Source organism: Durio zibethinus, chromosome 13, assembly GCF_047325235.1.
Source record: "Durio zibethinus cultivar Kanyao isolate XHJ-2024 chromosome 13, ASM4732523v1, whole genome shotgun sequence".
Lineage (NCBI taxonomy): Eukaryota > Viridiplantae > Streptophyta > Magnoliopsida > Malvales > Malvaceae > Durio > Durio zibethinus.
In genome coordinates, this window is record NC_143174.1 from 1,508,768 (window position 1) to 1,525,380 (window position 16,613).

The following is a 16,613-nucleotide window of genomic DNA, read 5'->3' on the forward strand; positions in this document are numbered from 1 at the left end:
TATATGAGAATGATGCAAATGATAATGCTAAAACATGAGCATGAAAATGATGCATGAAATGAAATGATATGGAAATGATGCAGATGCACACAGTCAAACAAACAAAATGGTTAGATAAGTAAGTTGTTCCTTTTTATGTCCTAATTTCGAGTTATATCTATCAATTAGGTAGGAAGGGTTCTATCATAAGGTTAGCCTCTTAAGAGTGAACTATATATAGGGTTAGGTGATTTTGACCACTAAAAGTTCTCAAATTATTCATTACATCATTATCCATCATAGACTAGTAAGACAGTCCAGTCCTTACCCATCACAAGCTACAAATGAAAAAGATTCAATTTGAGTAAGAGTATTTCACTAGCCATTACGGAGATTATCATCTCACGAGAGCGTAAGTACTTTACTTTTTCCTAAGAGGGATGAAGCCCGGATATAGAGTTCATGTAATATAAATGCATGTGATAGTGTGTGTGAAAGAACAAATATGTTTCATGCCCCAAAAATAAAAAGACAAAAAAGATAAAATGTTAGTAAACAAATAATTACAATGTAAACCATTAGATCGAAGGATAAATTTAAAAGTTTATAGCTTGACTTTCTAGTGTCCCCAACGAAGTCGTCAAATTGTCATAACATATAGATCTAAAAATCTATAGCTAGACTTAACAAAATAGATGGTCACCACCAAACTTTTTTAACTACGTGTGATTGGACACCTTATGAATCTATCTTCTTAAAAAACTTCTAAGCTCGACTAAGGGTCCCTAAAAGAATAGATTTGGGCCTACAAACAATAACATGGTTCAAGAGTTCGGTTACATATGAGAAAAGTTATAGCACTTCCACATGTCCATCCAAAAGATGGTACCATTTTATTTTAAATTTATCCTAAAGTCTTAAGTCTAATAGTTTTAAATTTTTATGTTAAATACTAAAAATAATTTATAAGGTTCTTCCATCAATCTGGTAGAATTCTTAAAAATATTTTTTCACCTCAAGAGTATTCAAGAATTTCATTTGTTTTCTTGAAGAGGCTCCGTCATTGGAAAAAAGTTTAATTATTATTCTTTTTTTTATCAAAAATATATCTAATTATTCTACAATAAATGTCAAATTAGCAATATTTTTTTTGAATTTCTAAATTTTCACCATTTAGGCCTATTTAGAAATTCTCTATTTCTTTTTTTTATTATATTTTGGTTGGATTTATAAATTTTTCACCATTTTGGACAATTTAAAAAAAAAATTCATAATTTTTAAAATTTCACCATTTGGGCCTATTTAGAAATTCTTTTTTCTTTTTTTTTTTTTGGGAAAGAAAATCATATAACAATTATTTTTATTGAAATTTTATTTAAATTATTCCACAATTTAGGACAAATTTAGATAAAATTTCTTACCTAAAATTTTTTTTAAAATTTACCATTTAAAATTTCTAAGAATCTCATCCTTGGATAATTATTAAATATTTTTAACCCAAATTTTTATTATTTTTTTATTTTTTTGTTTGAAAATAAATATTAATTATTGTTATTGAAACTTTATCTAAATTATTCTACAATTTGAGATAAATTTAGACAAAAATTGTCACCTAAAAATTTTATAGAAATTTACTATTTGAAATTTTTATAAATTCCATCATTAGATAATTAATATTTATTCTCAAAAAATATGGGAATAAATATTAATTATCCAATGATGAAATTTATAGAAATTTCAAATAGTAAATTTTTATAAAATTTTTAGATGAAAAATTTTATCTAAATTTACCTCAAATTTTAGAATAATTTAGATAAAGTTTCAATAACAATAATTAATATTTATTTTCAAAAAAAAATAATAAAAATTCAGGTTGAAAATATTTGATAATTATCCAAGAATGAGATTCTTAGAAATTTTAAATGGTAAATTTTTAAGAAATCTTTAGGTGAGACATTTTATTTAAATTTGTCCTAAATAGTGGAATAATTTAGATAAAGTTTCAATAAAAATAATTGTCATATGATTTTATTTTCGAAAAAAAAAAAGAAAAAAATTTTTAAATAGGCCCAAATTGTAGAAAATTTAAAAACCCAACCAAAAAATAATAATAAAAAAAAAGAGAGTCCTTTTAAATAGGCCCAAATGATGAAAAATTTAGAAATTCAAAAAGAAAAAATATTTTTAATTTGGCCCAAATAGTGGAATAATTAGATATATTTTTGACAAAAAAAAGAAAAAACAATAATTAAACTTTTTTTGACTACGGAACCTATTCAAAAAAATAAATGGGATTCTTGAATACTCTTGAGGTGAGAAAATATTTTTAAAAATTTTACCATATTGATGGAAGAATCTTATAAATTATTTCTAATATTTAACATAAAAATTTGAAACCATTAGACTCAAGATTTTATGATAAATTTAAAATAAAATGGTACCATCATTTGGATGGATATGTAAAGATGCTATAACCTTTTTCATATGTAACTAAACTCTTAAACTATGTTCTGATTTGTAGACTCTAATCATTCTTTTAGGGATCTTTAATCAAGCTTAAAAACTCCTTAAAAAAATAAATTCATAAAGTGATCAATCACACTTAATTAAAAAATATAGATAATAATTTTATCTATTTTATTAAATCAATTATAAATTTTTAAATTTATATATTATGACAATTAAAAAAAATTTAACTTATAATATATTTGAAAGTCTTTGTCCAAACAAATGTTTATCAAAGAGCCAATAAAAGATTTCATTAATAACCAATCGTTTTGAATTTTTTTGAGCAGCACGATGAATTTAATAGATTTTTTTAGGATGACTCAAAGACTAGAGAGTGAACTTATCCAAATTTTACAGTATGAGAGTTGAATAATTATAAATAATAATTTCAAAATTTTTAAAAATCTTTGTCATAGCTAGCTTTTAATTTTATATTAAAAATTGGCCTTTTTCATTGATGGACACGTGTCGATAAGGGTACTTTCCGCATGAGAACTAAAAATCAATGTGCTGTGTCATGAGACAAAGCTAAATGGTTTTTAGGTACATAATAATTGGTGGAGGCCAACACCACAAAAAGAAAGTTGGATGGAGACTAACCCCCAATCTCTCTCTTTCTAAAATAAATAAATAGAATCAAAGTAAGAAAAAAACCTATGTTATTGTTATTAATTAATTTTAAATTAAATTAAACAATGGGAAAAGTTTGATTTCCACTTCCATGATAATATCCCACGCCCACGAATTCAAAGCCATCATCATTCAATTTTTGCAAGTGGAGTAAACTTGTTAACCCACCATCTCCATAATCCAATTGCTTCACCCACCTCATCACTTTAAACTTTATGTTTTATTTGTTCTAAAACTTTATTTAAATCTGTATTTTGTTTAACTGAATGTTAAAAATATTTTTTACTCTAATTTATTTATCAATTATAAAGAGATTATTTTTATATTATTTACATATCAAAATTAAAATTCAAAACGAGCCAAAGATTAAGTGAATTGATTCGTATAATTATCAGATAATATTTAATAAATTTAAATTTAAATCTCAATAATACTTACAATTTCTTCTTCTATTTTCAAGTTACAATTTCTTTTATAAAAAAAAAATCAAAACTTACATATATAATTAGTGTACTTTAATTGACAAAGTCTTGATTAATCTGAATTTATAAAGAGATTATACGCAATTAAATAACTTGTTTTTTTTCATTTTATAACTCAATCAAAAAATATATTTTTTTTTAATTATTCATAAAAACAATATATCTTGGTATTTTTAATTTTGTTTCCAAATCAATCTTTTCTTTATAGATAATAATCAATGGGAAAATAAAATCCCAATTGGATATATTTATATATATATATATATATATATATATATATATAATTCAATCACACCTTTTGGTAGAGCTTTCACTTTTTAACTTACTGTTGTATTTAGATTTGAGAATTCGTATTTTTATATTATGTAAAATATTATATTTGTATTATATTTTATGCGAAAATTATGTGAGATAATTAATATCAATATAAAAATATTAAATATATTTTTAATTTTATTAAACTTATTTATAATTTTTCTTAAAATTTTAAGTTATATTATTTTCATATTTTTTATTCATATTATTTTCGTATCATATCATTGTATCATATTTTAGATTATCAAATCTAGTTACATTGCTCTTCGTTAGTGCCTTACTCAATCATAGTGTTAGAGACTAATCTAATTTGATCATCAACACAAACTTTACCTCTTTTCTTTACCCCCTCCGAGAAGATGAAGATGTATATGATGCAATTTTCAACCAAAAATAATAAATATATAAAGTTTGATCTTAATATATAAACTTCATTGGTCCATTAATTTTTTGTATAATTATTATCTTTTAGTTTCTCAATAATGTTGTATTCAAGTTTAATTAGTGAAATTAAGTTTGTTTTAGTAATTGTATAAAAATAAAAAATTGAAATTTTTTGACCTAATTGGGTAGAGTTCGTGAATTTTTTTTTTAAATTTTCATGAAAACACTTTTAATTTGAAACACTTTTTTTTTCTTTTCATTGTCCTCAATCCTAAGCTCTAAAATCCATTATAAATTAGATCTAATAATATACAATACGATACGATGATATGACGTAAAAATAATACAAATAAAAAATATAAAAATGACATGATTCAATTTAATAAAATCATAAATAGGTTTAATAAAACAAAAAAATATATTTCATATTTTTATGTCCATACAAATTATGATATATAATTTTCATATAAAATATAATATAAATAAAAAAATTATCAATATTCTATATAATATAAATATATAAATTACTATATCTACTATAGGAAGGAACATATGCTTTTCCTTAAAGCATGTTTGATACCTATTGATACATCCTAAAATACCCCTATAAAGTCATATGTTTAATCTTCAATCCTTATTCTTATTCTTGTCTCAATCCTGTTTTTTGTGATCATTGGTTTAATTTGAACTTCCTCACAACATATAAAAACCCATTTTCTATTGTAAAATATAGGTGTCATTTATAAAATAAATTTGGTGAAAATCAAAATTTAATCTCTAGATAATAATTTTAGTATTTAGAATTTAATTTCGATAATTTTAAATATAAAAAATAATAATAATATTGAAGTTATATAAGTCAAAGGAAACTTAATTTGCAAGGATATGAAATTTGGGGACAAAATTTGAGCAGTCTTAAAGAAAGATATTTTGTAGAGGAATCCCAGCCATTGAGCGGACACAATTCCAGATAGTTTGACTGGGAATAAAATTGTGCCACCATGGCCATTGTCAAGGGCAATCAGGATCACCACCACTACTCTCCACTAGTAAATATGGATATCACTATTGAAATTGTCTGGTGCCACCCCACATCCTGATCCTTAAATTTGCCATCTTTGACAACAAGGTTGGTTGTTATTTCAGAAACTTCACATCTCTCTCTCTCTCTCTTTTCTCACATCTTATTTACATTAAAAAGATTCAATATAACATCCGAATATTCAAATATTTGATTCGATGATTGATATATTATTTGATTATCGAACGTGTAAATTCTAAATGTAGTTTAATTCAATTTTTTTTTTTACCTAAAAAGTGTCAAAATAAAATGGTAAGAGTATATCAATTCCTTTAATATTTTTCATTAAAAGTTTGATTTTGGGTTTTTAAATACTCATTTACAAACCCAATTTACAATTTTCTGTCAAGACCCTAATTTTCTCCCAAGCTATTTTAACATGACTTATAAACCAAAATCTTAAAAAGAATATGAAGTAAAATTTTAGTAAGATATTAAAACCGTAGCTTACAAGTAATTAAAGTTTAAGGTCTAAATGCAAAATACTCAGTTTGAACTCCCATAATTTTTTGTTGATAAGTGATTTATAAATTCAAAATATTTTTAAAAAATAAAAAAATAATTTATAAAATTTTTTATGAGTTAACATTTGTCCTGGCTTTAAAGATGAGATAATTTCTCACTCTTAAACTTAAAATTTTAAAAAAATAAAAATAAAATTATCTATAAATTTTTTTATGGATTGACAGTTTATCCTAACTTTATAGATGAAATAATTTTCCTTACTCTAAACCTTTTTTTCAAAATAAAAAATTATCGTACGTAACAATTTTGCAAATTTGTTACCCTATATTGCACTGTTTATCTTATCTCAAAAACACCACTCGGCCACTCAAGTGACATCTTGTCTCTCTCTGGCTATCCATCTTTAATCTCTCAACTCCACCACTTGCGCCCATGGCCACGGGGAAACATCATGCGTTTCTGCATGCGTGCACAAGGCAGGCAGATGGAGAGGTCTTGACTTACTATTTGCAAACAAATATTCAAAGGGGAAAGGATTTTTCCTGATTGCAATCACTGTATTGTTCCCTATGTTTTGATCCTGCAAAAAATGAATTTTTGTTTAAGAATGAAATTTTATTAGAATTGTCCAATTCATCTTTCGAAATTATATTATATTTCGGATCTGATTACATATGATGAATGGAGACGTTATTTTGTAAATATAAAATTATTTTGAATATATTAATTAATTTTTTATTTTTTGACTGTTTGCAAGGGATTAAAAAAAAATTTTGTTTTTTTTTAACAATTTTTAATCTCCAGTGAACTTTTTAATAGGATTTGAACCAAAATAAAGTTTTAACCATTTATCAGAGAAAAAAGAACAAATGAATTTTGTAGGATTTCCAAGAAATACTTCCATATTTTCCAGAAGTAAATTATTATTCATTCATTTTTCAGGTTTCGTGAATAGTCGGGACATTGAAAATATTCTAAAAAGCATTTAGAAAATCAGTTTGATTCTATTTCTGTTCGTTTCGTCTGAAGAAAAAATTTGTTGAATTTCCTACTAAACTCAATTGCTTTGACATTTTGGTTCCTATTTACTCAAGTTTTATTACATGTCATAATAAATTATTAGTAAAATACCAACATCTTGAACTTCATTTTAATTGATCCAAAAGGTTCTTGCTTATGATCAATTCATACACTCACAAGTTCACTTCCAGCCCAACTCCCGAGTTCAAATTCGACCCAAGAAGGAAGACCTAGTGACAGCTGGTTTCGTTTACAATTACAACTCGATGGGGAGTGGTTTCATAAAGTGAAACGAAACAGACGAGTGAAGCATCAACCTAAAGCAGCACTACTACTCTCCTGCAACATAAACACAACACTTTACCTGTTAGAACATGAAGGAAATCAAACATGTTTCACTGATTAATGTTTGATTTTGCCATCATAGAACTCTTTTGGACCATTTTTTGTTTAACCAAAGTGTTCTTCAAAGTGCTATCACTTTTTTCTTTACCATAGCAGATGCGAAAAAAAGAGTGTAAGATATAGCTGGAGAGTTTCTGATGATATAAAGGAAAGAAATATCTTTTCAACCACGACAAATTCAATCTCAATAGGACTGAATGAATTTGGCTCTGCGTTCATATAACGACAAACATCCGCATCAGCAGCAGGTGAAAAGTAAGTGTGCGGGCGAAGTTGGCCGGGATTGCGGTGGGTTTGATCTTTGGTCAATGATCAGCCTGTGCGGCCTAGGCTTCTAGCACAGGTGTTTTTGCCTATTGACTATAGGTAGCTGTTTGGGTTTATGACTTTGTATGCTTCGATTTAAATACTTTCTTTGTCTTTTATGGCTAAAATGTTAGCATGAAATTCGATACTTGACATGAGATATAGTTATAAAATATATATATATATATATTTATGCTTTATGTTGCTCGTCTGGGCCTAGTGACGTTTAAGATTGGGCCATTTCTTGCTGTATGAGTAAGTGATTGATCGATCAGGTATTAGTGGTTCGGTCTATTAAGGCGTCACATGTGGGCCAATGGCTGCCCAATTATGTAGACTTTAATGTTTGGACAATAAAAAAAAGGCTGTAAAAATTAATTATTAAAACAAGTATTTATTTTTAATTATTTAATTTAATAGTCAAAATAATTTTAAAAAAGATACGATGATTAGGGTTTGAACTCCAACTTTTTTTCCTCTCGATTCTGCTTTATTGAATGAAAAATATAAATATATTTTATATTTAAATTTAGGTTACACAAAAATCTCTCAGGTTCTAATTGACTTAATTTGGAAATTTTGGCTGCGTCTGCAATTTCATCGTAATCTTAATGCTTCCATAACGATAACGTTGTGATGGACCGCTTGCCGAACCCCAAAAAACACTATCTCCTGAATTTGGTTCAGTCCATGCTTTGAAATATTTATATGAAAACTTGGACTAAAGTGACGATATCAACGTAGGACGTTTCAACAAAGCTTTGTTGGTCAATCTTAATCTCAAGTCAACGAAACATTTTAAAATTTTTTTTTATAAAAAATTTGTAATATAAATGAATATAAATAAATTTTAAAATAAGATTAAAATAAAAGATAAAAATAATTTTATTAATATTATTATAAATTAATATCAAATAAATAAATTTTAAATAAATTTATTCATAAATATAAATAAAATAAACAAAATTTTATTTTTATTCAACTTATTTAATAAATAAATATAAAATTATTATTTAAAATCATTTGTTAAATTTTATAAATAAATATAAACGATCAAAAATCAAATCTGTTCACAAATAATTTATCAAAAATTTTATTTATTTACACTTGTTACAATCTGAATCAATTAATTTAAACTTTAAATTTGGGTTTATAATTTGAAACCTTGATTTTCACTCAGCCAACTTTTGAGGTTCTAATTTTTCGTCCCTGAAGTGGACAATTCCGCGGTGCATTTCTTCGACAACCATTGACTTCCAATATTTGAAGGGTTTTAATTGACTTTTCATAAAACTTCGATCTAAGTTTTATAATGACAGCAACAGCTTATAATTATCTTACTATCTTCAAAGAAAAATTCATGGATTATATACAAAAGCAGTTTAAATGTTTTGTTAGATATCTTCAAAGAAAAAAACTTCATGGAATATTGACCAAAAAAAAAAAAAAAACAGGTTGAAAGTTTTGTTAGGTATCTTTGAATCAGCATAGCATGATACGTGCCATAAGATTAGATAAAAAAAACCAGCTCTGTTTTTTTTTTTTTTTTTTTTTACATTAACCCTCAGCTATCTGCAGGAGACTTACCCAATTGAAAAATAAGAATCTTAGATTATTACTATATATTTTGTAAAATATTTTCCACTGACATGACTCACCACTGACTGTAGCCCCTAATAAGTTGACAGTGATGCTCTTATACTCTCAGTTGATCCCATTTCTGCTGAATTCTCAACCACTATCAATTAACATTGCATCAAGTAAACATTTGAAATGCTGCGTGCATGTCTTCTGAATTTGATTCTTTGCCCAAAGGCTTAACCAGTACATAAAGTTTCAAGTTTCAATGTTGGTCAATGAATTTGATTCTTTTTGTTCAGGAGAATGTGCACGGCAGAACATTAAATTTGGATTGCTTTTGTGAATGAGTGGAATTTACTCTTCCCCTTTTAATGCATCTAACCAAAGGAAAAGGATACAAGAACTTGTAAGTTACAACTGCTGCTTTGAAACCAACATCCAATTCCACACCACCTTCATCGATCTCCCACAACGGCCTAACCTGCAATCTCCAAGTCCGGCCCCTTTCTTCTTCCTACTAATAGTTGGTGAAGGATGTTATAGTAAACGTTTTTGGATAGGAAAAAATAGTTGGTAATCTACAGAAAGTGGGAATTTAACATCTTATCCTACAGTTCTTCTTTCAATATTATTATATGGTTGGTCAGCTAATGCTACCCATTGCTTGTTTCACTGACGTGACCCTTTTTGCCATTTGTATTTAGACTAGTCTTTTCCAAAAACCAAAACAGTGGACCAGTCTTGGCGGGCAAAGGGAGCCTTCATATAACCAACTTTGGCTACTATTTCTTCCATTTTTGGTCTTCCTAGAATATGAACAAGGACTAACGACCTTCATCGTCTTCTTTTTCTTCTAAGTTTTTTGGAGATTGAAGAAAGCGTGTCTCGTTCACTTTCTTGCTTGCTTCAGAGCTTTGAGCTCTCTCATGCAGAAAGAAGATCTCGAGCCCTTCTGTATTTCAGGTAAGATTTTGAAGGTTTTGGTTTCCAAGTAAAGTTTTTGATGCGGTTTTCTCAGTTATTTATATGTTATTGCTGTTGAGATGGATAATCAATTTTATTGGTTTCAAAATTTATTGAAAACAGCTGTTTTTCATTGCTTAATAAATTTTTTCTGATGTTTCAACATTGATTAAAAGGTATTAAACGGAAAACAGATTTTCTCTCTTTTTCTGTTTTGAACCACACGTTGAACTTGTTTAATAAAGTTGACCCTTCTTGTTGATCTTCTCTAGAAGTTTATGTCAAGACTTCTCTTGTTTTATGGTGGTATTATATTCCAATTGGATGATTTTTTTTACTTTTTATTCTTAACTTGACATGATCAGAAGGTATCTACATGCAGGTTTCTTCAAATTCACAAAAAAAAAAAAAAAAAAAGAGGAAAAAGATTGAAGATCCCAGGACAAAAACTACGTAAAAAAACTCCAAATTTTCACAAACTTCTCAAACACGAATGAGTCCTCTCTGCTGATCATTAGTTCAGACAGAAGGAACAGTTAATCTGCTATTCAATCCCCCAAAAAGAGCTTTCCAAAGGCTTTTGCCAAATGAATTTTTTCCTCTACATATTCGCACTTGATGTATTTGGTATAGGAAATTCCAAGTTCCTTTTTTTTTTTTTTAATTGTTTTCACACTGTTTTTCTGTTATATCAGGTTTTACAGGAGATTGGGCCTACTAGTTGAAATCAAGCATCACTCCTGAGGTTCAGGCTTTAAGGAATCAATTTGTTGTTATGTTCAACATGGGAAGTGAATTTCATGACCATTCTGATGATGTTGAATTTGAAAGTTATCATCCAGGCTGCATGGGGGGCATATTTAATGTTCTTTACTACCATCATTGGTACAATGTCAAAAAGATGTTCCCCCACAGAAAGTATAGCAGAGGAAGACGTGCCAGATGTAAGCAAATCTCAGCCTGTCTCATCCTTTCATCTTTCTCTCTCATTAGCAGGAAGCTAATTCTTTGTGATGTGTAAGAGAACCTTTTAAAAGGAAAAAAATGGGGCATGGCCAATTTTCAAATGTATGGTACAGAAAAATTTTATCTATAAGACTGCAAAACGCTCGGTTTGCATGGTTCAGTTTAGGCTATTTTGATTGCAGCACTGATATGCATTTATAATAAGCAATCAGTGTAGTTTTTCACTACTAAAAAGAAACTCGTTCAGATCTCATCTTAAGAAATCTGATTTTCCCTTGCCAACCGGATTCAACAAGATCTTATTACCCATACATTTTTGGACTTTCACTCTGAGAAGCTCATTGGGATTTCTTTATGCTAAGCAGCATTCGTTTTCTTAATTGCAGACTGCGCAAATCCAAAAACTATTTCCATGGAACGTGAATCTGTTGAAACCCAAGGATTATTGGATGTTGAGGCCGACCGCGTCCATGTAAGTTTTCATAAAATTCTTAGTATTTTCATGTATACTATTGCAGATGACGATCAACAGCCAACATCCATGTAAGTCAACATAAAGTTTTAGTTGTCGTTAATCATGCAATGCAGTTGTTTCTTTTGCATACATCAGAATATCAATTAGGGTTGAACAAACAGGTCTGATTGGTTAATTCCATCGTAAAAATCGAATAACTAACTTAATCAATTTAATTTATTATAAAAATCAAATCAACCGATATATATAAGAAAAATCGAAAAAATCGAATCAAATTAACATAATCGATTTCGGTCGGCTTTCTTGGATTAGGTGGTTTTAATTTTTGTTTCATGTATTAAGTATATCTATATCATATTATTAGATATATCTATATCATATATATATTTTTTAATTGTTTATTTTGTATTAAGTCGAATATTTTGATTTATTCAGTTTAATATTTTAAAATTACAAATTGATCATTTTAATCATTTAAACTGAAATAATAATCTAAATACCCATATAATCTGAATTTATCCGACCTAATTTCTCCTAAAATTTTGGTTTTTTTGTTTTTAATTTTTTCGGTTTTAACTAAATTTTGCTCAGCCCTAATATCAATTGACTTGCCTAATTTAACAGGTTCAACAGCAAACCAGAAAAACAAGCTCAACCAACAACAGCGGCTCTGGTAAAGCCTCCACAAAGGGGTTAGCGGGTAAAGAAAAGCCTAGGGAAGAGAACCATAAACGTTGGATTTTGGGCTTTTCTGCTAGACCACAGTTACAGCAAACTGATTCAACCCATCACCTGGAGCCTTCTGGTTTTGGTCTTGGTTGGATGAATCCAATTATTCTTGTCCGCAAGAGAGCTGGCACCTCTGATAGCAACTTGACTTCCTCTTTGCCAGAGACCCAAAGGAAACAAGATACAAGGAGTAAAAAGCCCGATACCCATGACAGAGTGAATGCAGACAATCACTTGGAACACAAAGAGAATGCTGGAAAGCATGCTATTTTCAAGAAGAAGATGGATAAAAAAGGGGGAACCAGAACCCTAGTAAATCAGAAGCCAATTTCTAAGAGGGTCAACAAAGAAGTTTCATATAATCAGGTTAAGGAGGGCATGGATGCTTTGGAGATATTTAAGATAAACAAAGATTTATTCCTAGATATTCTTCAAGATCCGGAGGTTGGCATTTCACAGCATTTTCCTGGAAATCGAACTTCCAAGACATTAAAATTAACAAAATCAGGGTCATTTCCAGTACCTGATTCACCTCGCACCACTAGATATCTTCGGTCTAGTACACTTGAGCACAAGCAGAAGGAATTTTGGTACTTCAAGAAAGAGGAAAAATCACTCCCTGGTACTCGATTATCCAATTCAAGGGCTTTAAGAACTTATGATAGTTCCAGGAGCATCAGAACAGAAGAAGCAAGTTCTTCATCCCAGAGGTGGAATCATTTAGTTATGAATCGTATCAAGGATATTAAGCAGAGAATAAAGCAAGCCCTCAAGGAAAAGAGAAAGAGTATTAACCACACAATGGTGGATGGACTCACCCACCAGGTTTCTTCAAGAGATACATCATCCATAAATGAGAGAGAGATTTCTGAAAGCTTGGAAAAGACACCTATGGAGCAGGATAGTATAAACAGTTTCAATAGTTTTCAGACCGATGCTTCTGATCATGATATCAGCAATGCTAGACTCCACAGGATGAGAAGAACAAAGTCTATAAATGAGTCACTAGATAGATATACTCGATTGTTTGAGCATACTGTAAGCAAAGAGGCTGATTTGCATCACTCTAAGAGCTTAAAATTGACCACTGAAGACAAAGTTCCATCAAGAGGGCGTGCTCCGAAATTTTTCAGGAGGATTTCCTCTCTATCTGATCTGGAGTCCTTTTGCTCCCTTCTACAGGAGGTGTCTCGCGATGCTCTTTCTTCAGAAATGCCAATTAGGAGTATCCTAAATTATGATGCAAACAAGGAAAGTGATGCACATAATGAACCACAATCAATTAGTTTCCCTGAAGATATGGATAAATTTGAACTAGTAGAAGCTGTTCTAGAGGCTGAATTACAGGAAAAGATGATGGAAGTAAATAGCCGCAGTTCTACTGGTTTATTAGTGGATAGAAATCGTGAAGAATTTGCTAAACCATGTGACTTTGATGAAGATGTAGTTGAGCTGGCAATGGAGAAAAGCAGTCGTCAACAAGAGCAGGAGATTGTTTTTGCAGTCAATCCAAGCAAAGAGCTTACACAACCAACTTCAGATTTAAGTGACATAACCAGCAGGGCAGAAAGTTCTATCCCAGAAGGTAAACACGTCTACCTTACAATATGAACTTGCATAATGGAACTTTGGATTTCTTGCTCAAATATCGTTAGATTCAACTATTTTCTCAAATGCATAATCAATAAACTTTATTCCTTGATGATCTATGTGGTGTTGAAAAGCATGCTTAAACTTGATGATTAAATTGTTCCTTTCCCTATATATTGTTGGAGGAGTGGCTGCTAATTGTTTTGGATAAACTTTTATCAGGTCAAGGATTGAATCATCCAAGCCATCCTGCGGAGGAAGCAGAGTCTTTTACCTTGTTAAAAGACAGACGCGTAATAAGCCACGAAAGTGTTGAATATGAAACCGTAGGAATCAGCAGTCGCTTCCTCTCCTTTGATTCAGATAAAGATCAGGTTGATCCTTGTTACCATTATGTTAGAGATATTCTTGAGCTGTCAGGTTTCATACAAAGTGATTACCTCCAGAAATGGTATTCAGCAGACCAACCATTGAACCCTTCATTGTTCAAGGAATTGGAGACCCTGTTGCACCCTGAACTGGAATGCTCCATTGAGGAAGTTGGAAGCAACTGTGATCACCAACTCGTTTTTGATCTAGTTAATGAGGCACTTCTTGAGATCAGTGAAAAATCATCAATATATTTCCCCAAGCCCTTCTCCTTTAACTGTCGCATTAGTCTAATGCTTAAGGGAAACAATGTTCTTCAAGAGGTGTGGACAAAAGTTAGCAGGAACCTTGCCTGCGAACCACAATCTGACCGGTCTTTAGATGATATTGTAGCTCGAGATTTGGCGAAAGATACTCTGCTGAACCTTCAAGATGAATCCGAATTTGTGGCACTTGAGATAGAAGATTTAATTTTTGATGACCTTTTAGATGAAGTTCTTTGTGTGTGAGACAGCAGTTTAATCCAAATAGATTGCTTCCTAAGATACATGAATCTTGATCATTCATAACATGTGGGTTCTTGATGAAACCCATGTTCATGACTAAACAAGATGTCATAAATGTGGGATATAAGGTCCCTTGAATTGATCAGCTTTGTAACTAAATTTTTGGTATAGTCAATGTTTGCCATTTTCTATATAGAGACCATTATCAGCTCGATTGGCACCGGTTTCATGGCTAGATTTTACTTATACGGATACAGATGATCTTATTATATTTTCATATAAACAATTAATTGATTTTTTAATGTTCATTGATACATTGTTTACCCTATCCCATAGCCTTCATCGACATTTTAAGCCACGAAACCGTTAACAATTTAGATAAAAATGCCTGACACTTCATTTTAATATGTTATAAAATAAATTTTTATTGTATTATGGATATCATTTTATGATTGAACTCTTTGTAATATGTGTTACATAACCAAAAAACATTTGAATTATAATTCTAATGAATAAATTCAAATAATTTATCTCATAAATATTCTTATTTATTAAACAAAAATACATGTTATGATGTATTGAGTGACTTTATTATGTGTTTATTTTGCATTTATAAATAGATAATCTAAGCCAAACATATGATCTTAGTCTGCTTGAAACTCAATCTAAATTCATTTAATAATGTAATGAACTTAACTTGATGTAACCTGAAATTTCTATTAATTCAAAATCGTCATGACCCTAATCCAAAATTATTAAAACTTAATGTTGCTCTAAACGAAATTGTTACTATATGTTCATAGTAAAACAAAATAATTCAAAGCCGAGTGCTAGCTTGAAACCCAGCCCAATTCAACTAAAGTAAACCATAAAGAGGAAAGCTAGCTGAGCTATGGTGTTTCGTTCTTGGAAAATGGGCCTATCTTCGACCCCAATACTTACCAAGCTACAAACTCGGGGCTGAAGCATGCAAACAGTGGTTCCTCTACGACACCGTATTGAGGTAATTTTCTATTTCAAAAATTAGTCTAATTTTTTTTTTTTGGGGGGGGGGGGGGGGGTGGTTTATACTTTGTCTGATTGCTAAGAATAATTGGCAAAAGAGCTATTGAGAAAATTTTGTTCCAAAGTAAGGAAGAGGCTCAATCTCAAATACATCAGAGGTTTTCAATGCTGAAATTTGAAGAACTTAATTTACTATGTTGAGTTGTTATTTTGTCTATGCTAGAATGTTGAAACAGTATCTATGGTAGAAAAAATGTAGAAAGCCATAGCATTTGCATTAGTTGAGCACTTGATCACACATATACATGTATGTGTATAGAAATCTGTTAGCTTTGGTGCCAAAATGGGAATTGATGTGACCCCTTTGAAAAATTATGTGCATTTGTACTTGTGTTCTTGCTATGACAAGTCTGCATTACGGCAGGAGGATCAAACCCTGAAAATTTTATTACTTCTTATAGGTGATGGATTGGGTGATTAGAGAGAGACCGTACAGGACAAAAGAATTAGACTACTCTTACATGTTGGAATTTACAACCAAAAATTATTTAGTTGTGTCCCTCGAGTTTCAGAATGAGTTGCTTTACAATAATCTTGTGATTGCGCGCTTGGATAGCCTGATAAGGCTTTCACTTGAGTACATGAAGAAAATGAGGGAATTGAGACATCCTATCTCACAATACTTTGATCAAGGCTTATTTCAAGGCCAAAATCTATGACCCTAATCTTTTGAAAAGGATGATTCTGGGAGGGGCTAGGCCAGATGCTGAAACCTGTAGCCTACTGAAACTTGGTGAGCGGTTACAAAGACAGCCTGTAAGCCTGTATCCTTGTGATTTGTTAATGGTATTTGT

At 29.9% G+C, this 16,613-nt stretch overlaps 1 protein-coding gene across 1 annotated transcript; it reads left to right on the forward strand.

Annotated features, from left to right (window-relative positions):
- The first annotated feature begins 9,888 nt into the window (after positions 1-9,888).
- Positions 9,889-15,002, forward strand: LOC111303633 (protein TRM32-like). The gene is made up of 5 exons (XM_022900028.2): positions 9,889-10,119; positions 10,815-11,063; positions 11,472-11,557; positions 12,185-13,874; positions 14,102-15,002. Exons 2-5 carry the CDS (start codon positions 10,895-10,897, stop codon positions 14,755-14,757), a joined length of 2,601 nt encoding a protein of 866 aa, XP_022755763.2. The 5' UTR covers positions 9,889-10,119; positions 10,815-10,894; the 3' UTR covers positions 14,758-15,002.
- Positions 15,003-16,613: the final 1,611 nt, after the last annotated feature.

Coding starts and splice junctions, on each gene's coding strand:
- LOC111303633 (XM_022900028.2), top strand. CDS start 10,895: ATGTTCAACATGGGAAGTGAATTTCATGACCATTCTGATGATGTTGAA. Junction 11,064..11,471: donor CAGAGGAAGACGTGCCAGAT/GTAAGCAAATCT, acceptor TCTTAATTGCAG/ACTGCGCAAATCCAAAAACT. Junction 13,875..14,101: donor AGAAAGTTCTATCCCAGAAG/GTAAACACGTCT, acceptor AACTTTTATCAG/GTCAAGGATTGAATCATCCA.